At 40.5% G+C, this 27,982-nt stretch overlaps 5 protein-coding genes across 10 annotated transcripts; 3 read left to right on the forward strand and 2 right to left on the reverse strand.

The window, feature by feature from the left end:
• The first annotated feature begins 1,518 nt into the window (after nucleotides 1–1,518).
• On the forward strand, nucleotides 1,519–11,136 carry LOC139770535 (uncharacterized). 2 transcript variants are annotated; one of them, XM_071702534.1, is made up of 3 exons: nucleotides 1,519–2,042; nucleotides 4,952–6,010; nucleotides 6,547–11,136. In XM_071702534.1, the coding sequence occupies exons 2-3, from the start codon at nucleotides 4,987–4,989 to the stop codon at nucleotides 7,215–7,217; spliced, it is 1,695 nt and encodes a 564-aa protein (XP_071558635.1). In that variant the 5' UTR covers nucleotides 1,519–2,042; nucleotides 4,952–4,986; the 3' UTR covers nucleotides 7,218–11,136. The 2 variants fall into 2 exon arrangements, with proteins under 2 accessions (XP_071558635.1, XP_071558636.1); XM_071702535.1 differs by lacking the exon at nucleotides 1,519–2,042 and having other exon boundaries at nucleotides 3,818–6,010.
• Nucleotides 11,137–12,207: 1,071 nt separating this feature from the next.
• On the forward strand, nucleotides 12,208–18,459 carry LOC139770537 (uncharacterized). 2 transcript variants are annotated; one of them, XM_071702537.1, is made up of 3 exons: nucleotides 12,208–12,848; nucleotides 13,551–13,673; nucleotides 14,240–18,459. In XM_071702537.1, the coding sequence occupies exons 1-3, from the start codon at nucleotides 12,831–12,833 to the stop codon at nucleotides 15,302–15,304; spliced, it is 1,206 nt and encodes a 401-aa protein (XP_071558638.1). In that variant the 5' UTR covers nucleotides 12,208–12,830; the 3' UTR covers nucleotides 15,305–18,459. The 2 variants fall into 2 exon arrangements, with proteins under 2 accessions (XP_071558638.1, XP_071558639.1); XM_071702538.1 differs by lacking the exon at nucleotides 12,208–12,848 and adding an exon at nucleotides 12,862–12,927.
• Nucleotides 18,460–18,654: 195 nt separating this feature from the next.
• Nd-39 (NADH:ubiquinone oxidoreductase subunit 39) lies at nucleotides 18,655–20,781 on the reverse strand. Its single transcript, XM_071702536.1, has 7 exons — nucleotides 20,624–20,781; nucleotides 20,221–20,438; nucleotides 19,800–20,093; nucleotides 19,561–19,727; nucleotides 19,349–19,480; nucleotides 19,077–19,266; nucleotides 18,655–18,975 (listed from the first exon to the last, which is right to left on the reverse strand). Exons 1-7 carry the CDS (start codon nucleotides 20,661–20,663, stop codon nucleotides 18,793–18,795), a joined length of 1,224 nt encoding a protein of 407 aa, XP_071558637.1. The 5' UTR covers nucleotides 20,664–20,781; the 3' UTR covers nucleotides 18,655–18,792.
• A 585-nt stretch (nucleotides 20,782–21,366) lies between these two features.
• Nucleotides 21,367–23,397, forward strand: LOC139770538 (homologous-pairing protein 2 homolog). Of its 4 annotated transcripts, none has more exons than XM_071702541.1 (3): nucleotides 21,367–21,523; nucleotides 21,915–22,087; nucleotides 22,162–23,397. In XM_071702541.1, the coding sequence occupies exons 2-3, from the start codon at nucleotides 21,935–21,937 to the stop codon at nucleotides 22,609–22,611; spliced, it is 603 nt and encodes a 200-aa protein (XP_071558642.1). In that variant the 5' UTR covers nucleotides 21,367–21,523; nucleotides 21,915–21,934; the 3' UTR covers nucleotides 22,612–23,397. The 4 variants fall into 4 exon arrangements, with proteins under 4 accessions (XP_071558642.1, XP_071558641.1, XP_071558643.1 ...); XM_071702540.1 differs by lacking the exon at nucleotides 21,367–21,523 and adding an exon at nucleotides 21,543–21,763; XM_071702542.1 differs by lacking the exon at nucleotides 21,367–21,523 and adding an exon at nucleotides 21,543–21,748.
• Nucleotides 23,291–27,758, reverse strand: LOC139770540 (A disintegrin and metalloproteinase with thrombospondin motifs like). The gene is made up of 15 exons (XM_071702543.1): nucleotides 27,576–27,758; nucleotides 27,171–27,231; nucleotides 26,738–26,955; nucleotides 26,490–26,579; nucleotides 26,155–26,344; nucleotides 25,966–26,059; nucleotides 25,727–25,856; nucleotides 25,394–25,542; nucleotides 25,225–25,277; nucleotides 24,944–25,070; nucleotides 24,504–24,650; nucleotides 24,301–24,427; nucleotides 24,090–24,197; nucleotides 23,691–23,905; nucleotides 23,291–23,494 (listed from the first exon to the last, which is right to left on the reverse strand). The coding sequence occupies exons 1-14, from the start codon at nucleotides 27,633–27,635 to the stop codon at nucleotides 23,714–23,716; spliced, it is 1,746 nt and encodes a 581-aa protein (XP_071558644.1). The 5' UTR covers nucleotides 27,636–27,758; the 3' UTR covers nucleotides 23,291–23,494; nucleotides 23,691–23,713.
• Nucleotides 27,759–27,982: the final 224 nt, after the last annotated feature.

The following is a 27,982-nucleotide window of genomic DNA, read 5'->3' on the forward strand; positions in this document are numbered from 1 at the left end:
GCGATGCGCCGAAACGCGCGTCACTATCACACACGCATAACTTACAAAGGCGTAAGTTTTACATATTTCGCCCGTGAATGACGGCGCGACGTCAGAAAAGTCAACGAGAAAGAAATTTGGATGTGAGATCCATTAGCCAAAATTATTAGGCATTCTATTAAAATAAAAAATTTTAAATAACATTTATTTTTGAAAGAAATAAAAAATTAACGCGTTTATAATAATGAACGCTCTAGTAAACAACTTTTAAACAATAGAAGTCTTTTCCTGGTATTAGATTCAATACAGCATAATGATTATGAGGGTAAGACTGTACTTAATTACAATATCGATTTTAATGCCTTATTGGTTCTGTCATCTGGTAATTGTGCGACATGATCTTCTTTTAATCACACTAAATTTATTGGGAATGATTCTACCGTTAGCTTGGTCACAATAATGTTCTTATTATGACATTCTTCGTGTACACGATTGCAGTGCGAGAAATAGCACGATCGCTTAGTGAAAAACAAAATTACATAGACGACATGTATTTGTGCTTCTTATTTCTTCTGAAGAAACTTTCATGTGTCGAAAGTACAGTTTAAACTTAGGATTGAAAAAATATATAGGTATATATGTATTGAAAATATTGTTGATTTCTCTCCGGATTTTAGTATACGTATCAAATTAAAAGTTAAAAGTTAATCGTGTTAATTAAAGCGTCGGTGTTCTCCAAAATACGAGCAAACGTTTTCAGATATAATAACGCACGAACGAGAGGCAGTTTCCTAAACATCTGTTCCGCAAAAGGAACGATCCCTTTTCGTATAAGTTTGTGAAAATGGTACGGAATCTCTCCCACTGCACATGTTCCACGTACACACATGTCGCGTTCTCCATCTTTCTTTTTCAGGAGAACGCATCTTGTTTCAAGCCGTTTTAAAAGCGCGTCCGAATTTTCCTTCAACTTTTCCTACCTCGCGGACTTTGACCCCGGGACTCACAAATCGCCATAAAAAGTCAATGGCGAGTTATGACGAAGAGCTTAAGAATTTGCATCGGATTTAAATTTTTCCTCGCGTTTGCGCCTACAATTTCACGGTATACCCCCGGTACATTTTCGTCGCTCGCTTGCCCGCGCGGGTCCCGTGTCCCGTGCCGTCTTGGTTAATTTACCCCTTGCGGGAAGAATTACGTTAAACTTGTGTGTACGGGGCGGGGACCCCGTGGTCGTGGCCTTAGCGAAGGTTACGCCATTGGCCCTAACACGCAGAAGGAGGCGACTCATGGACGTATACTTCCACCCCTATGACTGACGGGCTAGGCCGAGCGAAGAGTCGTACGGCCAACGGCATGGTGCAAGCGGCGTCAGTGGTCGTCGAGCGAGCAGGAAGAGAGGTTTTCTGATTCCCGGACGGGTCTCACTCGTCTCTTGGAGAACGCGCGGCATTCTCGCGTGCGAGCGCGCATGGTCCTCCACGTCGGTGCAATCGACAACGGGGGGCGGGGTGGGTGGGTGGGTTGTGCGTGAAATAAGGAGTGCGTGCCGGAGTGTGTGCGTGCCCATTTTTTTCTCCCTCTTTCACTCGCGTCCTCCGCGCGCGGCATGTCCGCCGCACTTATACACTTATACACATACATATAGGTAGATACGAGGCGCGCGAAGGGAAAGAGCGAGCGATAGAAGGGAGAAGGAGGACCGCGGGTCCCCCCCCGTAAGCGCGTTCGATAGTTTAATACATATACGTAAGTGCACTTCGCGATACGCGGCTAGACGAGATTGAAAAGAGGGGAGCGGAGGGCGGAAAGAGGAGGAAGATTTTGTTGGTATCGACGCACCAACGACATTGATAACGACCGTGAGGTGGTTCCGGGCCCGTCATTCCTTGATTATCCGCGCCCTGCGTGTCCGTGAAATCATCCGGAGCACGTACGACGTAAGAAGCGGAACGTCAGTCTCCGGTCTGCATCTCTCCGGCTGCGCTCGCTTTTATTAGATCGCCCCGTGTTTCGCCCAGTGTTTCGCCGTCGCGAGAGAGGAGAGTCCATCAAGTCCCCAAGTAAGTTCAACGCACTTTCTCCTCCTCTTTGCTTCTATAACGATTCGACTCGCGGGAGGGTGGAATTAATCACAAATTGTATCTGCTTTTCGTTTGCCGGGCGCAAAGTGTGTTGGGGATATTTTAACGATTTTTTCTAATTTAACACATGATTGCACAATTTATTTTAAAAAATTACACACAGACCATTAAAACGTTTGGAGCAACAGATAAGAGAGATCGGTGATCGAAGATGTTCTTTTTATCAATTTTATCAATTCTTTAAACGCATTCTCGCCTATCTGATTCTAACATTTCTGCATCGCTGCACTAATGCACATTTCCGCCTACGAAAAGATTTTTTTTCCACTTAAAGTGAGAAGTTATTGGATCGTTATAGATCAGCTGGTTTTCGTTTGTAGATCGCTCGCCGTTCTCTGTCGCTGACAATTTTTTCTTTTATCTCCCTTTCCCTCGCGAGCTTTTTTCGCAAGCTTAAATTTCGTTGGGCCAGTAGATCGGTCGAGGATAATTTACAGGTCGACCAGATTACGTCAAAATGTTTTCATTCGTAGCTCCTTGGCATCGTTAGACGCGGACGTCGTAATCGCTTCCACGTATGCAACATTTCGGTTTACGGTTTTCTTATCATCTTGTTATCGTCGTGCTCGTTCCTAATTCTTACTGGGTCGACCGACTGATGAAGCTAGAAGTCGGTGAGAGCGCTTAACTCACCCTACGCGAGAAATGCAAATATCGACTGGCTTTTCCCCTCGCGGCGCGATCTCACCCCAGCTACGAAACATCGATCGTTTCATTTTTTTTTCTCATTATCTCAATCATTTACAAGGGTAAAAATAGGTAGCGGAAAAGTGACAGACCTGCGATAGGATAAATCTAAAATGACGAACCCAGAGGGAGAAAATAAAATAAATGAATAAATATTCTTTGAGTTGTATATTTGTATGTATATTGTATCAAAAGTAAATTACGCAGGTATATCTGGAGATGAATAGTGTAAAAGTAAAGCCATTAAAAGAAACCAAGAGAAACTCGTATCAATCCTTGCAAGCGAAGCTTTGCGCTCGGCGAAACCCTGCATTAAGAAACATCACTTTTTCGTCACTTGTATAAAAAAATCTGCTCGAAGTAGAAAAAAATCATGTAATTTTAGAGATTTCGAATGCGCGCTGCGTTTGCCGAAATTTACAGAACCTTTTGAAAGTGTTTACGAACAATCGGCAGTAAGATCGACGCGGGATATGAAATATTATTCATAAATAGATCAGCAGAGCCAGTTACTTTGTAACCCAGCAACTCAGTTCTTTTATCTTAAATATATAAAGAAGGCTTACGGAGAAATAACGGTTGGGTTTATTTTTTTCACCACTTTCACGCTGACTCTTTGCCTTGAAACTTTCATGGCCGTGCGCTATGCTGTAAACGGCCAACGGTAAGGGTTAAGGAAATTTCCAAATACAGCTCGACAATGGCTCAACCATTTTTATGTTTCGCGTACGAAAATGACAATCAAATTTCAGGAATCGGCAAAAGTTGCAATTATTAGGAACTGCATTTACTGCAGATGTAAAGCGGATGTAACGCGTTACAATTTCATTCGCGTAGGGCAATTTTATTGACAATAAGCTCGGGTGTGATGTTGCAATACAGTATTACGCATTAAAACATTAGCGTAGTATTGTTATATATACTACTAGCTGTTTCAGTAATCACGATTCTAAAGCGACTGTAAGATTTTCTATTATTCTACACATATAGGTTTGATACACGAAATAATTATACTTGGTTGGGAAAACTTTTACAATTACCTACATTTGAATATTTCTGTTGAATACAATAGAATGCTCTTTCGACACACAATGTAAATATTTTGCGACGTCTCGCCAGTCTTATCGTATCTTTATTATCGTGGTCATTTTCTAGTTCGTATTTGTACAGACTTTTTCTAATCGCTTTCGGACCTTAAGATACCTAATCTTTTGCCACGCGAGTTTCGAAAACAGCGTCGGGACTACTCGGGACTGATCTATTTGGAATGACTAAGGTAGATCAGCGAGAGGAATGTTATGCAGGAGAAAATAGAATTATTTTTACCGCAGGCGTCTATTAATGGCCAAGCATTATTATTCGTAGAATGAAACATTCGGAACGTGATCGTCCTGAAATGCAATTGATGCAGATCCATTTCCGTTTCGTAACCTTATCTAATCCTGTGGAGAGATGTTTCGTCTAATATAGATTATTATGAATCTCTAGATAATATTAGACATTATATGTATAAGAAATGTGTACAAACGTGTATTTTTTTATATAACTATTTCATACATTCTTTCAAACTTGGATTATGTTAAAAACAAAAGAAAGATTCACTTTAATTTGCGAATATCATTAATAGTCAAGGTAACAAAATTATACGATCGTGTCGTAAATTTCTCGACAAACGCGGGATTGTTCTTTTGTGAAAGTTTTGTAAATTTTTATACAATTTTTCCCAATTTTCGACATTATTTCTATTCGCACAAGGTCGACGCTGAAATCGTCTCAGTTTTAATCGCTTCTATCTGATAATCCCGTCAATTCGATATCGATACGAATGGCATTTTCGTTGTTTTAATTCCCATTGCCGGAGAGAGAAGAAGCGTCGCGTGCAAATGACGAGCTAATGCATCTATGAACTTTGATCCCTAGCACGAGAGTCCTTATCGCTAGATAAATTCGGATACTTTTATTTTCCGACCATTTTTGGATATTTCCTATATGAATCATAACGCCACAGGCAGGAAACTCACTCTGGCACCAGGGTGGGGAGAATTCGCGTGGCAAACAGGATTTCTGTCTTGTCCCTCGACAGAGATGGTCGAACTGCAGTCGAGAGCGTGTCTTTGAACAGGAGTGTGCGTTTGCCGCAGGTCCCAAACGCAGATAGACAATCATCCCGGACACCATGACTACCTCTCAACAGTACTGCCTACGATGGAACAATCATCGCTCGAACCTGCTGTCCGTCTTCGAGCAGCTGCTGCACAACGAGGCGTTCACCGATGTCACCATCGCCGCGGAAAGCGGTAGGACGGTCAAGTGTCATAAGATCGTGCTGGCCGCGTGCTCGACGTACTTCCAGAATCTGTTCCACGGCCTGCAGGACCAGCATCCGATAATAATTCTCAAGGACGCTGGGTTTCCGGAGATACAGGCGATACTGGAGTACATGTATCGCGGCGAGGTGAACGTCGCGCAGAATCAGCTACCCGATCTGCTAAAGATCGCGCAGGTGCTGAAGGTGAAGGGCCTGGTGGAGGAGCACGGCAATCAGAGCAACACGGCGCGCGACCTTCGCCGCGAGGATACGTCGATGGACCCGTCGATATCGCCGCCGCCGGCTATCAGCACGAGCACCGGCGGTGGCAGCGGCGGTGGCAGCCACTCGTCACCGCCGCACTCCACCGGCGGCTACTCCGGCCTTTACGGGAAATCCGCGGTCTCGCTCGACCGCGTTCAAAGTCATCCCCTCGCGGGCTCGTTGCCGATTACGTGGCCGCTTCCGTTGCACTCCGCGGGCGCGGGTCATCAGCTCCCGACGTCGCTCTCCTCCTCCGTCCTCGTTGGCGGCCCCGGCGCCGGCGGGTACGACAACGGTATCGAGACCTCGCCGCTCAAACGCCGGAAGCCGATGATGCAGCCGTCGTCGTCAGCCCTGCTGATGAACCACGACACGCCGATCTTGCGCACGGTGCTCGGCCAGGCTCACGTTGACAGTTCGCAGACGATGCCGCTGCTGCAGCCGGACAGCCACGAGTCGGTGCACTATCGCAACGCGAGCAGCAACGGATCCGCGAACGACAGCGACAATCGCCGCAGCAACGACCTGTCCCACGGCGAGGCCGTCCACGCCGACGTTTCCTACATGGACGAGGATGAGAGACAACCGTCCCCGCAGTCGTACGGCGGGGATACCGTGAGAAATACAGGTAGCGATAGCACGTCAAATAGCATATCAGGGATCGCAGATACGGATTTTTTTAAGTTATACACTGTATATTCCCAATATCTACGAAGTATAACGCCATCCACAAATTTACCTCTTACGTCGTGCGAACAAAACTCAGAGGCAGATGATAGCGTTAGAAGAACTACTAACGTGAATACTGAAGGTAAACGAAGTATTTATAGTTTAATAATCACACGAAAATGAAAAATTATTTTTTTTATTAATAATATATAATATCATTATGTTATTTTATACATCATAATTATATTATATAATATTAATAAGATTATTATAACACGTGTAATATGTTTTTACTATAAAATTCGCAGCGGAGAATAATGTCGCGATTCAGGATATTAAGCTAGCTTGTATTCCCCGTTACGAAAATTCCATCTGTTTTTAGCTACACCGCACATATCCAATTTTTATACTTTAGTATTATAATGATATTAAAATTTTGCATACCTCGATAAATTTTAGATATCGTAACGACTACATTTTACCGATTTATCGTAGCTGCTCCGGACTGCGTGCCGCAAAAACCAGAGTGGAAACGCTATAAGCAGTACACCCGAGAAGACATCCTGTCGGCGATCGAGGCGGTGAAGACGGGGATGAGCGCCGTCGCGGCGGCGCGAAGATACGGGGTGCCATCGCGTACGCTTTACGACAAGGTGAAAAAGCTCGGCATCCCGACGTCGCGGCCGTTCAGGCGCTCGACGAGCAACGGTGGTAGCACGGCCTGCTTCCCGTACGGGATCGGTGCCAATGCGAACGGCGCTCTATACGACAACAACCGCGGCGGTGTTAATGCCCTGTCCGAGAATGAGAACGAGAGCGGCAGCAGTAACATCAACGTCATCGAGAGTTTGGCCGGCACTAGTGCCGCCGCAGTTTTTGAGACGACCTATGCGAAGGCAACGAAGGATACGTCGCAGGACCGCGACTCAATGTCAGACTCGATGACCCGTTGCAGCGCGAGTCCGGTGATACGCTGCTCTAAGCAGAAACAGCAGCAGCAGCAGCATCAGCAACAGCAGGACCTGGATGATCAAGTAGAAGATCTGTCGGTGAGTCGCAAATCCGACGTTCCGGTGATAATACCGCCGTCCACTACATCGGTCGCGATTAAAGACGAGGCGCAGGAAGCAGGGCTTGATAGTAACGACTGCTGCGACTACAGCTAACTTTTGCGGCCTTAGAAACGAGAGTAATAAGATACGAGTAGTTGAGTTGCTTTTCAAAATTAAAATTGTCTCGCTTTAGATATATTTTGCCTTTTTTCTTTTTCTCCATACACTGAACTTCGTAAAGTTATAATATGCGATAACGAGAAAGTCAATTAGGCATTTCAAAATAGCCATTTTTACATAGTTCTCATTAATTTCCTTAATTTCTGTTTCTCCAACAAACTGCGATAAATTTATTTTAATGTTGAGCTCCTTATTACTCGCATCTTATCACTCTATCCGTCGTATATAGTTGCAGAAGAATTTTTCTCTCGTATATTTCTTTACCGAATGTGTATTTTCATCCCAGATAGAGTCGAAAACAGATTTTGCAGAGTATCTGTCACAAATTCGATCGGCAGAACATATGCGGACAATATTGGCGGAATATGAATGTGATTAGCATATCGACTGTAGAGAAACCGAGCAGTATCTACCATTTCATTATCATAATCATTTAATCATTAAATAAAATTATTAATCATAATCATTTAAATGATGCATTTTATTTTATGAATTCAACGAAATGACAGATTTTCTGCCCGGTTTCTTCTGGCAGATTATTGCCGTCAGATTCTGTCAGCAAGTTCCATTGGCAGAACACGAGATTAACGCGGACGTAATTGACAATCTACTTATATTTTACTCGAATCTGCTGGTAAACAGATTGCTAGCCTACTGATAACACTTTGCTGGGATGTTTTATCTTAGTTCTTCGGATATGCATTTTGATACAGCAGGCGAACGTAAATGTATTTATTCCTGTTTTAGCTTGTTCGCAAATAAGATCTAACTAATCATAATGCGCATGATCATTTTAAAAAAGTAAAGTAACGATAAAGCTGTTAATTATTGCAAATTTATTGATTCGTTGTTCGTGATTCGCGATTCGCGCATAGTTTAGTGCTAGCCTATAAGGTATATTCGTCTGAAACTCTTTAAAATTTACGGTTTAAAGCAATGGTTTGCACAAAAGAACGTGTCGCCAGCCAATGTTCACTTTGGAGTTTTCAACACGAACGACGATGAGAAAAAAAATATGTGAAAAGACATAAGATAAGAAAAAAACAGATTTAAAAAAATATCTTGAAACTTCGTTCAAAAATATCTGTAAAATTATTAGGTAAGATAAATACATCTGTAATTGGTATTATATACCGCACATCATTTGGGAAATTTTTTTTTGTCTTGCGACATATTCGTTTGTGCGGCACACTTGTGTAATAGCATTAAAGCTTTAACAAATTGACAGCGAAATAATACGAAGTCCATGAACGAAATCTGACGCTATGTACAAGGTGTCCTCTTCTCTATTCATTATCGCGTGACGAGATGAAAATCATTCAATAGTGGTGGGATATTTTATAATGATAACGTGCCACAGAGCAATAAATGCAAGCAATGGAAATACTTTCTATGATGATAGATCTCGGTTTGCCACTTGCATATTTGCTGACCTATCATTTCATTCATGAACCTCGTATTATTTCGTATTATTTATCATTTAACAATCAAGACGTCGGTCGCTGTTAATTTGTTAGCAATTGTAAGTACTTCGTTGTATTTGATCGTTACTGACCACAGTTCCGGGATACGATTGCAATATTGCTCAAGCATATCAGCAGTAATGATAATAACGAAATACCTCATGTAAACTACGTGTTCATTAATGTAAGACTGATAAAATGCAGATTTGATATCTATATACCTATATACATGCCGATTATCGAAATACTCAAACCTATCGAGGCAAAGTATCGAGGAAATTTCAATTTGCAATCAATCAAACAGACAGGTTTTCTATATTCTAAGAGAGGCAGATTATTTATAGATCTATACCTACAATACCGAAAATGTTGAAGAGTGCAAAAGTTAAATTTTACCTTTTTACCTTTTTACCTAGCGGTTTTCGAGATGCAAGATATAAATAATTATTACATTGCAATCGTGTAGCACGTTTCATTCAAACTCGAATATGCTAAAAAAAAAAAAAAACGCGAATGGAGAACGGACGAACAGCTAGGGTTAATGCTTGATAATTTTTCGTCGATACTTTGTCTCCCTAAACGCAGACCAAAGCTACTTCCAGCAATACTACCTCAATATATATGTAAGTCATTCCATATTTATCACAATAGAATTTTTATAGCGTGAGGAGAGATATTTACAGAATGTGTATGAAATAATGCATGATAATGCAGTACCTGCCAGCCATGTGATCAAATGCACCACTATTTTATAACATAGATCCGAAATGTCGAAGATCTTCGAAGTTAAATTGCCACCGTTAATGTATTACGTAAGGCAACTTGAAGCTCTATTATATTATGTTTTATTTTATTTAAGAGTGCGTATATTACTTTATAGTCATTGTTATCGATACGCATTATTATTATTTTTTTTTATACCGATTACAGAGTGCACTATAAGTACAATAGTACAAGCAGCAAGTAAAAATACGTTATTGTTAAGCTTTAATAAATTCTACTTCGATTGCGTGTGGTATACCGCGCATTAATTAGATATTCGTCGAGCGATACGAAAATGTAAGCGGTATATCCAAAAGTATACGCATGTATATCTTATTTCGGTGACTTTTCGCATAGAAGAGACTACGTTAATCGCAAGCTATTCCTCTCTCTCTCTCTCTTTTATATGTTTTGACCTCTTTTTCCGTCTCTCTCATTTAACGTACGTTACATGCTCTACCGAAATATCTATCGGTTTGCAGATCAAACTTGCGACAGCTTGTATAGACGCGGAAGATGTAGGGTAATTAAGGAAATTTATAAACGTATCGATTCGTACGTATGGATACGACGTGCGTTGTTTTTTTTTTAAAGAGCCGATTAGTTTTATCAGAGTATATTGCGCAGCGTTGATGCGAGGAGAGTACATTTTATATATATAATCGGCGTATCTAATTTTAACCCACGTGTGTCTTGCGGAGCGTATTTCGAAGCACCGACGCGCCTGTACGCGCATCCCTTAAACATGGTAACACGCATTGTGAGGGTATTTTTCCACTACGTGCCTTCATTCGTTGATTAATTATTACGACGTGAGCGCGACGCGTTAACTATTAGCGTTGAACGATAACAAGCGAAACAGGACCGACATGAATCTTACAATTAATTAAAATGCCACTTTCGGTCTTGGTAGCCTAATGATAACACTTCTCTGCGAATTTTGTATACCTTTTCCGACTGCGCGCCGATTTGTCAGTCTTTTAAGACGCAGCTCCTTGTTATTTTACCGTTCCAACTTTACTCTGTTCCAACAAGAAGCTGTGTTTTAAAAAGGACCGACAAGTTGGGGCGCAGTCTACTAAAAACTTCATGAGAAAGAGTATACAAAATTCACAGAATACTATTATTAGGCTATCAAATCTAGCCCGCGACCGAAAATGACATTTTTTTCAAGTTAATTATGTTAGCATTGATTTTGTACTGTTTGTCGTCAGCCATGCCATCGCCACGTTTTGTGAAACAATTCAGCGAAAATTACAATTATACTTTACCGTGACGTTTGATCTTTCCACTGTCCGTTTACCCGTACAATTGTAAATAGTCACGAGCGGACGACGCCACCTTTAACAACTAGCGATGTAAGACTGATTGTAAGACTGATTTTTTTTTACTATGTTGACTCACACGCACACGCACAATGCGCGCCCACGTATATATAATGCGCGTATATATATATATATTATATATATATATATATATCTGAAAAAAAAACATTTTATTTGTGCATATAATATAATATATATATATTATATATATTATATATATTATATATTTACACACTTGCTGCCACGAAATGTATGTTATCAATAATTGTGCAAGTTTGTTACAAAATAAACCATATAATCTTATACCCCGTTGTCGCTTATTAATCAGTGCCGTTAATTAAGTTTACCTTGATTAGAGCGTACATACATGCGTGGGTATGTCGAGCTCAGTGATCCGCAGCGTGCCCCGCAATACCGATCGTTTCGTATCACGTATACGTGTACGTGTGTGTGTATTGCTGTACACGTGTGTACATCCTCACGTGTGTGTGTATGTGGTCACGCGCGCGCGCAATGGCGGATCGAGGCATTTCGAAGTCCTACGGTCATATAGCGTAATGCGATAATTCTTCTACAGGGTGTCGCGTGAAATTTCCTTTTTAGTTGTATCCTGCGGCTGACAATGGAGGAAGCGGAATCAGAAAAAAAAAAAAGGTAAATTGTTTAATGACGTTGAACTATCTGTGACGTCACTCTTTCTCGCAGATGCCTCCGCAAAGCGCAATTTAAGCGTGCACCTACATACCTACTTTTTTCAAGCGCTTATACATTTCTTATGTATTATCTTTAAAAAGACCGATAAAAGAGGAAACTGAAATTCACAATTAAATAATAGAAGCCCTGATAATAAAATTCGTCAATTCAAATAGCGAGGGAGAGAAATCAAATAACTGGAAACGAAATCGCGGTGATTAATTTGGAATTAAGTCAGTAAGTAAACAAGAACGTACACGAACGATCGGAAAACTAATTTCGCGGAATTATGAGCGAGGGGGAAACACGGAGAATGGTGCGAGGTGCGAGCTTTAATCGAATCTTCCGAAAAGCATCAGGTGCGTCGAGTAAGCCCTAAATGACTCGCGTGTGCATGGCACTCTCGCGGCACAGTTTTCGGGTTCCCGGCAGGGATTACGGGGGTTACCCCGGCGCAAGAGGGAAAGGGGGAGAGAAACGGGGAAGACGGGAGGGAAAAGGATAGACAGGGAGAAACACAGTTACCTCCCGCTAATAAGCCTCATTCCTCGATACGCGCGCGGGGAGAATAATTATGGGGCTTGCGCAGTGCGCTTGAGTCTTCGGACGGCGCGGCGGCAGGGGGTTCGGGAAAGTGGGTGGCAGGACGAGGGGGGCCCCGAGGTTGCCGAGAGGGTGACCGAGGAGAAATAAAGCTCCGAGCCCAGCCGGCGAACGCGGCCGCGCGCGCGGATGCTGAAATCTCGCTCCGCCCGCTCGTCGTCGTCGTCGTCGTCGTCGTCGTCGTCGTCGTCGTCGTCGTCCTCCACGTCGTCGTCTACGTCCTCGTCCGAGTCCTTGTCATCGCGGTGGTGCCGCATCTCGCGCGTCGTGCGGCCGTCGTGGAACGTTTCCGCGTGAGAAAGAGAACGGAGAGGAGGGCAAATCGAACGCGGAGATTCGCGCGCGGGCAGATACGCACGCGTGAGTGCGTGCGTTCGTGCGTGCGTGGGGTGCGTGAGGGTGTGAGTGCGCGAGAGGGTGCGTGCGTGGGTTCTCGCGGGTGGGCACTCCACGGGGGGTGGAAGAGGAAAAAAACCCCGGCGGCCGCTGGTGCGTTGTGCTACGCGTCGTGCGACACTCTCCGTCGGCGATGGCCTCGTTTCACCCCTAGCCATATATATTCCTATATATATATATATATATTATCTGTATATATATATATATATATATATATACACACACACATCTCTCGCCCACATCGCCTCGCGTGACGTTCTCACCCCGGATATGCCGAGGCATGCGCCGTAAAAATCCCGGGATTGATGTATCGCAGGACGCAGGTACGCAGCCCGGCATGCGGCGGCGGTCGCGGTGCATACGCACCGCGTCTCATGCGTTTGCATGCGTTCGCGCCGTCCGGTATGCCTCGCGATCTGACGCTAGCGTGATACTCGGGTAGATAAATGCAGTTAGGTTGGTGCGAGAGGACACGGTCTCGTCGTATTTTCATTCGGGCTGTGGTGTTGGATCGAATTCGGAAAGCCGGAAGGGGAGATTGAAAAATTTCTCTCTAAATGAAGTGAAGGAATTAATATATCGATATTTATTGACACAATTTTGCTTCAATTTTGCTCCAACTTCCGTTGTACAGTTGATAAATACGCACCAACCTAATGACCGACGTGTCACGCAGTCATAATTAAATTAACTACGAAAAATATAGAGCTGTTTTTTAATTAACGATTATGATGTCAAGTATTTAACATTTTCTACTCAAAAATAAGTAAATATTTTTCTTATTTCGTACAAGCTTTTTTCTGTTTTTTTTCCTCTCGCTGTTATTATAGTAAAGTTTGCACGTTATCTATCGTTGCAGTTTTGATTTATCCCTTTTGTCTATTCTTGAGATTTTTTCCCTATTTTCTCGGGGAGATGTGAATCTATCGGATTTAAAGTTAAGACGGTATACCTGCGATGTGCTCGACATATGAATAGATATACAGGATTCTTCACGTACTTCATATAACTGTTTAACTTCCCAGATCTGCATTTACTACCTGCTATGCATAGCAGCAGTGGACTTGACGTATACCTCCGACTTGGAGATCACTACGACGAGAAGCCGGGACTGTCCACCAGAATGCATTTGCCTTTCTCCGAAACAGGTATCTTAATTTCGTCAGAATACGGTTTTTCTTTTATTATAATCATCTATAAATCGTTTAAGAAAAGAGAGAGGAGGGAAGAAAGTGTAAGCGGCATATTCGTCGTTTCTCGGAAATTCTCGGAAAAGAGGTCGCGGTCTTTAAATGAAACGTTCGAGGTCTCCGAACCCGGAAACGAAATCCCCGCGATAATCCAAAATGGCATTTCGTACATTATTAAATATTAAAGAATGAAATTGAAACGTATATCTCTAAATAACATTTTATTATTCTTAATTACCATATGTGTGTCGAAATTTATTATTTTAATACAAAATAGTATTATTTTAATTCTAAATTAACGACATACTGAGTAGAAATAGTGGCGACCTATAGGAATAATTAAAAACGACTCAAGCTGAGTATAATTTGGCATTAGAAATTTAATAGTGTACGATTTAAATGTTATTATACCTAACTTTTATCTTTTATACCTAAATGTCAGAACGGACAGTAATTAAACGATTTCCATGTCCGGTTATCGTCTTTTGTGCGCTCTTTCTGAGAAATAAAACGTTCCGTTACAGGTACTCTGCAATACAGGCGGCCTCGAGGACATCCCGACGCAGCACCTGCCGGAGACCGTGGAGGAGCTGTCGCTGACGAAGAACAACTTCCCGGTGATAAAGGGCGACGCGTTCGCCGGTCTCCGGGTCCTACGTAAGCTCACCCTCGACGGCAACAACATCTCCTCCATCCGGCCGTTCGCGTTTCGCGGCCTGAACCGGCTCCGCGAGCTCTCGATCCAGCACACCCCGCTGCCGTGCATCGAGAAGTTCTCGTTCGCCGCGCTGCAGAACGTCTCGGTGCTGCTGCTGGCGAACAACAAGATCCGCTACGTCGAGGGCTACTCGTTCGCCGGCACGTCGAACGTGAACGTGATCCTGCTGAGCAACAATCCGCTGCTTACGATCCGCAGCCACGCGTTCGCCGGCCTGACCAACGTCAACAATCTCATCTTCCCGTCCGGCATCCGCACGATCGAGCAGGACGCCTTCGACGGCCTCCAGCACGTCGGCCAGCTCAAGCTCAGCTACATGGACCTGTCCGGGCTGCAGGCCTACACCTTCCGCGGCCTCTCGCACGTGCACTCGATCTACATCCAGGAGAGCGACCTCGGCGTGGTGCGGAGGAACGCGTTCGCCGGCCTCGCGCACGTCGGCCGCCTCAACGTGCTCAACAACAAGGTCGATCTGATCGAGCGTCTCCACCTGCGCCACGAGAACTACATCGAGGTCCTGCGCTTCCACGGTAATCACGTGCTGGAGGCGCCGCGTCACGCCAGGGACGTCGTCCTCGAGGTGGCCACGGTCAGCGCGATCGATAATCACTTCCCATGCGACTGCCAGGCGCACAACGTCCTCGAGAGCGACTTCGCCCGCGGCGACAGCGTCGAGTTCCAGCGCCGTAACTACTGCATCTCGCCGTTCGAGTACAACGGCAAGCCCATGAACGTCGTCGACTTCGACCTGGTCGCGCGATGCCACGACAACGTGATCCAGGACAACCTGGGCTCGGGCGTCGTCGGGGTGTCCCGGCTCTCGGCGCTGCTGCTGTTCGTCTTCCTGTTCTCGACAAACCTCTTCCGATGAGCCTATACTTCCAGCCCCTTCCGATTCTTCGACGATCGTTTCCGCGCTTCTGCTCCTATAGATTCTCCGAGGCGACGCAACGACGAGAAAACGACTATTGTATTCACGCGCGAGCTTACCGCTGTACGGCTTTCTATCGAGAGGTCTTTCTTCTTTGCCATCTTCCCCCCCCCCCGCCTGCAGCGGAGTCTACGTAGTTCTCGGTAAAGTTGACGAAGCGAGAAAAGACGTCTCGTACGAATTATACACATTATCACCGTAGAGTATCGTATCGATCTTCTATGACTTGGCACGAAAGGAATTCGTATTAGAAAGAAAGAGGAATAATCTCTCGCGATTCGGAGTAGTAGTCGATGAAAGGCAAGCCGCAAACTTTAACTTAGGTCCACGAAGTTATAATCAGCAGACGGATTTCGCGATTCGCGATACGCAAGGCGTAAATTTGACTCATCAAAACAGTAGAAATCTAATTTTGGATTTCCGGTTTATTAAATTCTTTGGAACTTTAAAAGAACTTCTTCCTCTATTTTTTCCAGCTTAACCGTCATTCTAATTAAGTCTCGAAAATGTAAAGGATAAAAAAAATGCACGAGCTATAATTCAGTTTCGATAAATGGAATCAATATTCCATCGTCAAAAAATCCCATCTAGAGAGGATTAATTAAAGGAGCTTTTTACAGATTGTTGCATGATGTGATATTTCCCGTCGTTAATCAAGAAGAATACCACCACCGAAGGGACATATATGGACACAGAATTAAAAAAAAAAAGATAGCAATAAAAGAGCTCCTGTCCCCGTAACATTTGTCTGCAATATTATTCTTGATAATTATCGGAGACCGAGATGTATGGACGTAACGAGAGATTTATTCACGCGAGACACCATTGTTACGGTCGTACGAGTGGAAAAAGGACGTGGCTGTAGTCATTAATGCCAAATGGATACATATCCTCTCGGACATATGAAAGTGAACGAACGTGATCTCACATATCGTTTATCTAACGTCGAAAATATAATTTCTTTATACTTTATTCTTGGTAGAATCTTTAAGACGCGATCGAGGTATAATTCTATTATATTCAGCTGTCGTATCTGAAACGCTGATATGTGAGTTCCTATTATTTATGATATAAGAAAATTTTGTACTGCGGTTTACACCATTTTGTACCGTTTGTACTGTCGCATACGTTTAATTAATGCGATAAGTTATATATTTTCTTTTTACTTATCCTCCGTTCTGTGCCGATACGCGTTTGACGTTAAATGTGGTCTCATCTTACGGCGGCGAACACGTGATCTCTTCGTCAAAGCTCAGAAATGCGCATTCAGCGCTCATACATGTAACAATAACGGCGGGCCTATGTGCATTCCTCTCGCATTCTTTTCGCAATCAATCGAGACGAGCGAATTCCGCGAATTCACGATCGTCCGCGATCGCGGAATGATATGGCGTCATGAGAGACAGAACGTTATACGAGCTTTAACTGGCCGGCATACTGGACCAGCATTGTCGTTATTTACTTGAGGCTTCAAATTTTGCGTGGCTGCGTAAAAGATACGTTTTCAGGAACATTGAAACAAAATAAGACGAGCGAAAGTATACTTAATGGAATTTTGTTCGCTGAGCGAAGGACCTCATCTGAATCGATTTTTTTTTATATTACACACACGCACATATGCACACATACATGATTATCGCAATTTAAATATTAGTTACTAACAAAATTTCGCATTATGACATATCTTGACATAAAGATATAATATTAAAAAGCTAGATATATATATATATACATATATATATAATTTTGGAGAGGCTTATCTCTAAATAGGTCCACCACAAATCTTACTTCCGGGTCCAGGAATCCGAGCTATGCGCCTGTACGTTCACACCTGCTTTACGATCCTATTAGTATAGGCCGAGGGATCATTTAAATAATTCGGAAATGATGAAAGTATCTAGCGATTAAGTACACACGTTTAATTGCATTTTGATGCGCAAGATCATCGGAGAGGGGTCGGAATTCCTGCACGGAATCACGCGGTTTAAAAGAGATCAGGCGAAGATCCATCGTGGGAAATCAATTTTTTATCTTTTATCGGGAGATCGGATATCAATTATAAAATAACTTCAAAGTTAATGTAGGCTTCAAGAAAATAAAATAATATCCAATTTCGAATAACAAAAGGAGGGGGGGGAGGGGAGATTATTTACTACATAAATTAGTTTTGAAATTTTCCGATTGTTTCGATTTTGTTTTGACGCGTACTTTCGTCAGGACCTCTTAATCCGTGTATCTTTAGGAATGCAACGTATTTCGTGACGGAAGTGGATAACAGTGTATTACACATGCTCAACACTTTAGACGAATAATTATAATTACAAATCTTTTTTTTTTTTCATACACCTGTGTATGCGTATAAAAGTCAATAGTAATGTCAACGAAGCGAGGATTTCCATTAATTTGGAATTCTTCTTCCGTAACATCTCGTCAGCGTTATCTTAGAAAATCGCTTATCGTTCCACACATTAGAAACCGCATGCGAAAATTTGCTTTCATCGAAGCCGGCAAAACTGATCCATCATTAATTAGACGAGGCGTTGACTCCCTAAAAAGTCACGATATAAATGCTTTCGAGTTACATTTGATACCGCGAAACAGTCGTATACACAGTTTGTATAAAAATTGTTACTGTGCCAACGTTTTGCATTTACTTGATATTATAAGTCAGGTAAATAATTGAGAGTACGAAGGAAAAAGAAAGAAAGTATCGAGTAGGAAATTTTAAACGATATATATACCACAGAACATTTTGTTCTTCACATAATAGAGTTCGTGAAAAAAAAATACTGCTTCATAGATAAAAGTACATTGGCGTCCAAAGGCTATATATGAAATGAATCAGAGTTATGAGATAATGCTATATTATGCTTACAATTTAAAAAAAAATAAAAAAAACACTATATAAAGCGTGTTTCGCTGCCATTCGTAATGGAAGATTTGCTTGGCCTTCGGTCAGCATAATAACCGAGGACCAACCTAGCTTATATTTTTTACCAATGTTTGAAATAGCGTTTAATAGACACGATTGAAATCTGTAATCTTTCATTGTAGTTAGAATGTCCCGTCATATAATAAATGGAATAAAACATTAATATACAGACTCATATGACCTCTACAAATATTATATAACTTTTTAACGTCACTGAAGATTCCATGGAAAACTTTCGAAATAAAAGTTCTTTCCTTCTTCTTTTACTTGATTTTTATCGTTACTGTTGTGAAAATATGACAGATTCGACAAAGTGACCCGATATTATTCACCTAAAATTGATAGAACTCGTGAAACGTAAATGTTTAAATAATTTAATGTATATTTAAGACCGCGATATTTAATTAACAACATACTCTTTACAGCAAGTATCACTTAACAGTAAAAGTACATATTTCATTCTATACTTATATTAATCTAACACATTGTTAGAAATTTAATGAGTTGAAACAGTTGGTGGATCCGGAATAGGGTCGAACTCGCCAACACTCTCCATATATTGAACGTCTTTACGGTATGGTTTCAACTCCCAGTGTATTCGTGATTCCATTGTTGTTAATTCGATGCCAAGATCTTCTAGAGTTGGCAATTCGTTTGATATCTTATCAGATATAGTTTCCTGCAAAACGCAATGTCAAGTTTAATAATACTATTTAATTTATTATCTACATTATGTTTTATTTGAGTTTGCGTTTCTCTTATAGTAAAATTAAAACGTACTCTTTCCAAACTTTCCCAATGTACACCTTGCAATGGATATGCGGGAGTTAGAAGTTCGTTCAAAGTAACTTTAATTTTGAAAAGTGGGGCGTATTTCAAGTCCATTCTCTTGTAGCCGTACTCGACTGGGTCGCGTATCCTTATGCGATGGAACCAGTCGAGTAATTCAGACAGTTTGTAACGCTTCGGCCTGCGCAAATAAAATATTCACATTTTGCGAAAATAATTAGGATAATGTTAGAATTGCACGGATGTACCGTACTCGTTCATACCCGACAAACTGGTAGGTCTTGCCAGCCGTGTTTACAGGATCTTTCGCAATAGCTGTAATACCTCCGGCGACATCGTATACAGCCACTGGCTGTTTTTCCGTCTTTTCACCCTTTTCCCACAACGGTACGGTCCTGTGATTGAATGTATCGTATCGTCAGATATCGTAAAGTTTTTAATATGCTAGAAAATTTATTTCTTCCTGCAAAATCACCTGAAATGATGTCTCAGTATGGAAGAGTATAGACGTGTGAATCGGTCCTCTTGACCCCATATATCCGCCGGCCGGATAATTGTAGCCTCGGGAAATTCTTCTAGCACCGCATGTTCGCCTTCCAATTTTGTACGAAGGATTTGAGAACCATCTTTCAATATATGTGCCTTAACACAGGAGTATTATTAAAGTCAAGAAAATCAAAAGTCATCATAATTTGATATAAACGTTCAATTTACCACTGACTCTTCGCCTACGTTTAAGGCAGATACATGGATAAAGTGCTCAACATTAGCCTCCTTGCACAGCCTAGCAAGTCTTCTAGCTCCCTCAACGTGTACTTCGTGAAAAGTAAAGTTTCTAGTTTCCCAATCTCGCCCAATTAGATTGATAACAACGTTGGAGTACTTAATACACTTTCTTATCGACTCGTCGTCGCGCAGATGAAACGGATGAAACAAAACTTGTCCCAAATCTCCACAGAGCTTCAGGCGCATGCAGTCGTACATATCACCTCTGTACGGTATTACTAACTGCAAATTGAGCAGGGTAATCAATCAAAGCTGATTATATTTCACTCATATCTATGTATTGCAGTAGAAATTATCGCTGTAGAAGCTGATGCCATCAATTTCCTTCATTTCAATGCGTTATATGTACCTGAGTACCAATCTTGCCAAGGCGATTGCACACATAGCGCCCCACGAATCCAGTTGCGCCGAACAGGGTGCATACCATCCCGTTGAAGGAGCTACGTCCACCTGTGCCTCTCTTCAAAGAAGCGGTAGTGGGATCTTTGATGACTCGCGGCTGCGACGAATAATGATTCGTCTGCAGTGTCTGCACCGCAACGGCCGCGATGCATGTTGTCTGTCTTCCTAATGTACACAAATATACACAAATGTAAATTGTTGGTTACATAATTCCGTAACGATATCTGTCACACGGTGCGTGCATAAAAAATGATTGTAAATATAGTTTTATGTGTAACACATTTATGTAATTCAATTTTGGAGCAAAAAAACTAAATTTACGAAGGATGTGAGTAATGTGACAAGCTTACTTGCTGCTTGTAGAGTATACCTCGGTATCAAGGCGGCCATCTTTCTCGGCCATCCATATGTACTCAAATGTACTGTGCGGAATTCTTTCTTTGACGCGCAGTCAACATTTTCGATAACGATACAGATATTTTCACGTTTCTTTGGATGAAATGAATCAAGAAGAAATGTAGATCTGTTTAATTGGAAAAATTATGTGTTATAAAGATTTACAGTAGTCTTTTAATCCATATCATTTCTTTTGAAATCATATTATCCTTTTTTTTTACGCCAGCTATTTTCTTTAGCGGGGATATAATAATGTATACTTTAAAACTCATATTTATCAGTTATCAGAAAGATCGTAGGAGATCAGAGATATTGGGAGATTATATTTGTGCGAGAGCCAAAAGTCAGATACAAATTTCGCGCCCTTTAAAGATTATCTTGTATTAGTAATGCACATTTTATTATATATTTAAAAAGTACAAAATATACATTGTTAGTAATACACATAGGTAGATATTTTATCTATTAACAATAATTATACAAAATTTTCGACAAATAAAAATTAAATTGTTACAATTGTCATTAAAATTATGTTTCTCAAATTACTACTATATCCGATAGATGTCGCTGTACATCAATTAAATGATCTGCGTTCCAAAAGTCATCAAAATAAAATTGGGCAGATTTTTACCGCTTTGCGTTCCCAAGCTAATCAGAAAGTGTTTTTTAAATATTTATCTCAATTGTTGCGTTGAAACGCGCGACATTTGAATCGGATTTAGTTTTCACAAAAAATATATTCTAATAATTTCGGAAATTTTCGAGGTTATTTCCTACCTTATTTTGTTCTCTTGATACCTTTGGACAGAGTTTTCTGTGTGATATAGAGGTAGACTCCCATCAATATTTTTGGAGTAAGTGGAGAAACTATGTACTTCGCGAATATTCTGTCAGTAGACATCAAACGGATTCTGCTGTCTGCATTGTTTGTTTTGATACCAGCCAAATTAGCAAACGAAATTGTAGTAATTTTCCGTTTTTACTAAAGAATCTTCGCATATGTATCTTCGTATATGTATTTCTTGCGCCAGTTCGTAAATATAGTGCTTATGATCTGCGTATGTACGATTAAAATGTATGTATGTATTTCAAATGTATGTATTGAATCATTTTATTTGTAAATTTCATTTAGCATGCAGTCTGTGGCAATTAAACGCTTTTAAAATATCGCTGTGTTCGCAATATCTCAATTAGTTGTGTTACTATGCAAAGCGATGTACATATATTTCAATTGTTACGTTGCAGTTAATTGAAGAGGCATAACAATGACTACGGCAGCTGTGTATAATTACATGAAAACGCAAAACAGACCCTACAGTGTGAATGACGTAGTCACGAATTTGCATAATGAATACAACAAAAATGCGGTTCAAAAGGCTATGGATCAATTGGTGTCGGATGGGAAGCTGTTCGAAAAAGTAAAGGCCAACATTTACAGCTATCGCAAGAATTAGAATATTTAAAATACAGACTATTTTCATTTTGTCTTTAGGTTTATGGCAAACAGAAGATATATTGCGCTGTCCGAGATTCAACACAGGACACCGATGAACTTCTGAGGATCGACAAGCAACTGCAAACTCATGCCAGTGAGGTCGAGAACAAATATCAGGACGTCATGAGAGAAATGAAAGAACAGGAGACACTTTTAGCCTCTCTGAAGTCGAGTCTGACGTTGGAAGATGCGCAAAAGGAAAAGATCGTTCTGCAAAAAAATGTAAAAGAATTAACGCTTAAATTGGACAAGTTGATGGAAGCAAGCGGTTCTGAAGATTTGCAAGAGTCTAAACGTAAGGCACAGGAGAATCTAGACGAATACTCACGCGAATATTTAAAAAGAAAGAAGATTTGCGTTGAAATAATAGACTGCATTTTAGAGAGTTATCCTAGTAACAGAGATGAACTGTATAAGGAAGTAGGCATAGATTCAACGACTGTATAATAATCAGTGATAAAGAGTTCTCTCTTGGTTTCCCAAGTTCAAATTATTGTATTATTTGTATTTTTTTGTCTAAGTTTCTTATATGTAAAATCATATTTATATTTAACGAATCGAGTGAAATGTTTTGTGTTGAAATGATTAATATATTTCAATTTATGTATTAAATATTCATTTACATACATATAGAAAGTTATGTAAATCTCACTACTGCAAAAATTGCATATAAAAATACTTGCGCTTAATTAAATAGAATTACATTAAGTTCCTAAGTAGCACACGCCACGGTATTATTTATGAATTTTTAATTATAGCAGACAAATCAACATTTACTTTGTGCGTTTATATTTTTTTGTACAGTGTGTTGCGTTATACAGGGCATTCCAAAACTATCATATTTTCTCTAATTATGAATACATAATGTCCTAGGCATCAATACACATCAATACAATTCGTTAATAGCGAAAGTTACATCAAAATTCACATTTTAAGTTACAGAAAAATAAAAGTATCAAAAATTGAATTTGTAATTGAGAAATTAATGTGGAAAATCTGCATCGAAAAGAGAAATTTTTGTTTATACAATGTATGATCAACAGAGAATATGATAGTTTTTGGATTTATTATATGTGAATTTACAATATTCTGATATCACTGCGCGAATTATGCGTGCATACGTGACTTTCTCTGTATTTACATGCGTCAACTTTTATGTACAAAGGATTGAAAAATTTCAATCGGGATATAATTTAGTCTTAAAGGAACATAAAATATATCCCTGACATAATACATGATGTATATCCTTTTATTTTGTTCTTATATGGTACCCCATTAAAGCAGCAGCAACGTAGAGTGCGGTGATAGATATATCGGCGTGTATGGTGTCCTGTAACACAAATTGAAATATTTATTTTAGTAGTAGAAGTAATTGCGTCTACACATCAAGAATTGACTGATATAAACGCAGTATAAAATATTAAAAGAAGATCGAACATTTGCTTTTGTTTCGTTAATAACATAATTTAAATAAATTTCACAGTATTTGCATTTCTTTAAATATAATTTTAGCAAATCGAATTTACCTCAATAACATTGACATTTATCTTCACGTGAAAAGTTTTATCTTTTCCTTGATTGTCTCCTTGATTCTGTCCTTCAGTTTTTGCAGTAATTGCAGCCACGGAATCTGTCTGATTTTTTGAAGGGTGAATTTCGGTAGGAACTTCTCGAGTAACTTCTTCTTTTCTTTGTCCTTAGTTATTACTCCTTCAAGCACGCATTTGCCATTTAAACAGATCTAAAAGAGTACCATAATAAATATTTACTATTGACGTATATTGTAATTATTTAATAACAATAATTTCTGTAATTACATTTCTACGATAAATATTTCTTATAATCTATTCCTTACGATATTAACGATAATAGCTATTTCTCAAGAATTTCGACATTTAAAATTAAAAAAATAGCAGAACTCTTACCAAACCGTCCCCGCAAGGAGAACCTTCCGCTGCTGACGCGAATGCTCTGCAGTAGCCCTCGATTCCAGGATATTCGCACTCCAAGCGAATGCAGACCGTAGCGTCTTTCTGTAAAGCAAACCTGTACGTTGTAAATTGTTTCAAAATTTTTCCGAGGCAAAGCTGATTTTGCATATGAGAGTACATCGAGATTACAGCTTGAATAACTTACGTTACACGCCGGCGTACCGAAGACCTTCATGCACTGATCGTCCAAAGACATCAAAGTCCCGGGCAATACAAGCGCCACCGGTGGACCCGTTACGGGCTCGTTGTAAAGACACTTTGCCCTGTCCTCGCTGAAATAATTCTTAAATTAATGCCATTTATAAAGAAAAAATTAATATGTAAAATGTATGCGCGTGTTATACGTACGTGATGAAATTGTAGAAGGCGTTTATGCTGCACGAGGACCATTCGAAGCCGTTCTCGTGCAACATCAGTCCGCTGGTCATGATGAAGCCTTCTTGAGCCGGACAATCTCCGGCGCCTTTCGGATTGCCGTCGTGCCGCGCTCCTATTCTGCAATGCGAAAGGATCATTTTTTTATCATCAAACATTTTTAAATTAATAATTGAGCAATTATTACAGTGAAATATGTATCTTTTCCTTCTTTATGTATGTTTATAATTTTCTATAACGTCGCAGAAGCGATAATTCACGCGTTTCTTTCTCGCACGGATCTCGGAATTGAATTTGATTGTTGGCACGATTAAATTCCTTGTCTGAGAAATTCTCGTGAATAAAATTCCTTACAAGTTTTTCTTCCGCAAGAAAAAAAAGACAATGCAAAACGCATGCAAACACTGACTTACAGATGGCCGAGTTCGTGAGCCGTAGGGATGATACCGGAAAATCCACCGTTGTCCTCGACAATTCCTACGGCCTCGGATGATTGCTTCGTTGCATTTCTGTCGCATGCACCGGCTACGTACGCATATCCTACGGTCGCAAATTTACCATTATTTCATATTTCCTTTTCCTCGCCCCCCGTGGAGGATCGTAATTAACGACAAACACGGAAAGAGCCGCATTTTTCGTATACAATTATTATATACATATAATTATATATATTTCAGCTTTTCAGCAGACTTACCCAAAGTCGAGGTGTCGCAAAAGTCATCGGTGAGCATGTTGCACATATCCAGACTGAAATCACATCGGATCGTATTATTTTCTCGTCGTCTACAGTCTGCACCGTTATATATTCTTATAATTCTAGAAATTAAGGAAAGAGAACGTACAGGAAACCACCGGATACTTACTGTGTCATAGCAATCGCCATGTCGTAAAAATCTGTCGGGAATCTACTCTCGCGATAAAAGTAATCAGCCATGCCGCGTAGAGCACGATCCGCGTCTACCGATGAAACCTCGATACGACTATCTTCCAAATACGGAATCGCATTGTTGTCCTGAAACACAAAGAGGTGTTACGATAAGGTGTTATAAAAATAATCCTGGAAATATATATTAAACACATTAAATACGTAATATTTAAAACTCGGAAATTGTTATCTTCTTTTTTTACTTTTGACGCAATAACTGAAAAAGATACGTGTATTTGAGCGTGATGAAGAATATTGGGCTAAAATTTACCGTGCTTATGATTATTCCTGCAATGTTAAGTCGAATTTTGGGCGTGGTCAGCAAGCGGTACCTCAAATCGACTCCGTTCCAAAACGAGACGAGGTATTTTATGGCCTGCTCGATATTTTCGCCGAGTAATCTGCGATAAACAGAAAAATTAATAAAAGAATAATATATTTATTTTTGTTATAGAAATTACAAAATTGTTTGCAATTTATGACTGGCGTTACATATATCACTTTACTTACCTGTACATAGTGTAGTCGGCTACTATTATGATTTGCGGATAAATGATGTCTGGGGCATCGCGTTTCACCGTCTGGTCCTCAGGATCTGTAATCTCTGGAAGAACGTACCATAATATTAATAAGAGACTTGCAATTCCAGAAGGGAATATACCCTTGAAATTGTCAGGTAGACATATTCAAATGGCTTACTCAGATCTTTGTACTGGTCCAACGAAGGTATCTTGTACACCACGTGATGATGCGTGTAGTCGAATTCATCGTCTTCCGTCACGTTCTTCGTATGAAGCGGTTCGTAGAGATTGTGCCCTCCGTAAAGAACGTGCTTCAGAATTCGTCGCGGCAAGGATTTGATGACGTATGTGTTATTAAGCACTCCGTCCTGCGAAGAAAACGAAGTGTCGTCCGTTTATATTTGTGTACATTTAAGAGGGAAAAAGAAAAGAGATATATCTGCTCTCGATAAAAATTTTGAGATACTTGAAAATCGAGGTACAATTGGGATCCAACGAAGATCCAAATCTTACCAAGTGTACTTGGCCGTCAGGAGTGGGAGTTAGTAAAACCGCACTCGAAGAGTGTACGTCTTGAAGCGTGACTCCCAGATAATCCATAGCCTGCGACAAGAAGGCTAATTAATCAGTAAAAATTGTTTACACACTTATTTCGCGCACAGTATTTTTTACTATAGTATTATAGACATTTGGAGACGCTACATAAGGTTTAATTGTACTACATGGCACTTGTTTCCAATTCGATCGCGAATCAAACTTACCTTGGGTACTTGCTTGTATTGCAATCCTTCTGGTGCTTCCGAATCAGAAGAAACGGTCCACACGGGGGTGTTCTCACTGGCGAGGATACCTTCCGTGGGATTCAAGTACAATTTGACGTCGTCGTTGAAGACTTTCAGCTTCAGCTCGTTCGTAGCTTCTTTGGCATCGTCATTCTTCATCAGGCGATGCGATACGGGCACCACTTCGTACTTGGGTACTGACAGTTAACATAAATTAAGATTATAAAAGCTGTATAATGCAAATAAGATAACGGCATTATTCCATTGGGATATACTATCGCGATTATGTCATTAATGCTTCTTGATCTAGGAAAAATTTGAATAATTAGAAGAAAAAGGAAAAGTTTAATGTTGAAAAAGCGCTATGAGAGATAAAGAATATTTTTCTAAAGGGGTGGCTTTATCCACTCACCTTGATGATGCGGCGTGTGAAAAATGGACATCACTTCGTTTGGCGTCATGTACTTGTGAAGCTGAAAATACATCCTTTGATTTCTAACATTCTGGCCTCGCACTTCTCACTTTTACGCGGACGAAACAATAATTAGGTTTTACATTTCTATACCTTAGATTTAGAGGTAAAGTATCGTATCTCCATTATTATAAATTTAAGGAAAAGGGCTTAAAGTTTTAAATAGGGAAATAGTGTGTTTTTGGATATAAAATAAAAGTAGCAATTTTTGATTTAATGAGTTTTTAAATAAAGTAATTAAACTGACATGTTTATACTACAACTGCCAATAAGACTGTACTTGACCTAAAAAACTAGAAATAATAAGGTACAGATTTATAATTTTGATTTATAATTCTATATTACCTCCTTGCATCGTGAAAACGGTATCCCGGTCAGGCATAATAGAAATATCGCGCGGAACATTCTCTATAGATGCCTCCGCGAAAGGCGGTCTTTGAATTTCTTCGTAATTTCGCCGAATTGTTTGTCAAGGATCAAATAATATGGATTGCGATCTCTCTCGCGTATCCCTATTCGCGAATATATCTCGCGACCATTCGGCGAAAGAGCCCGTAGTCCGAATACGAGGGAGGATCATTTCGCGCCCTATATAAATTAGCTGGCCGATGTTTGATCTGCGCTCGTGATTACCACGAGCGAAACACTTGTACATATAACGTATGATTTGCGCGCGAGCACAGTAATGAAGAAAGAATTATACAAATTCATAATTCTTGTGTGTGACAGACGACATGCGTAAAGACCCGATC

This window comes from Temnothorax nylanderi, unplaced genomic scaffold, assembly GCF_030848795.1.
Source record: "Temnothorax nylanderi isolate EJ_2023f unplaced genomic scaffold, tnyl_v1.0 TNYL_tig0031_pilon, whole genome shotgun sequence".
Taxonomy (NCBI): Eukaryota; Metazoa; Arthropoda; class Insecta; order Hymenoptera; family Formicidae; genus Temnothorax; species Temnothorax nylanderi.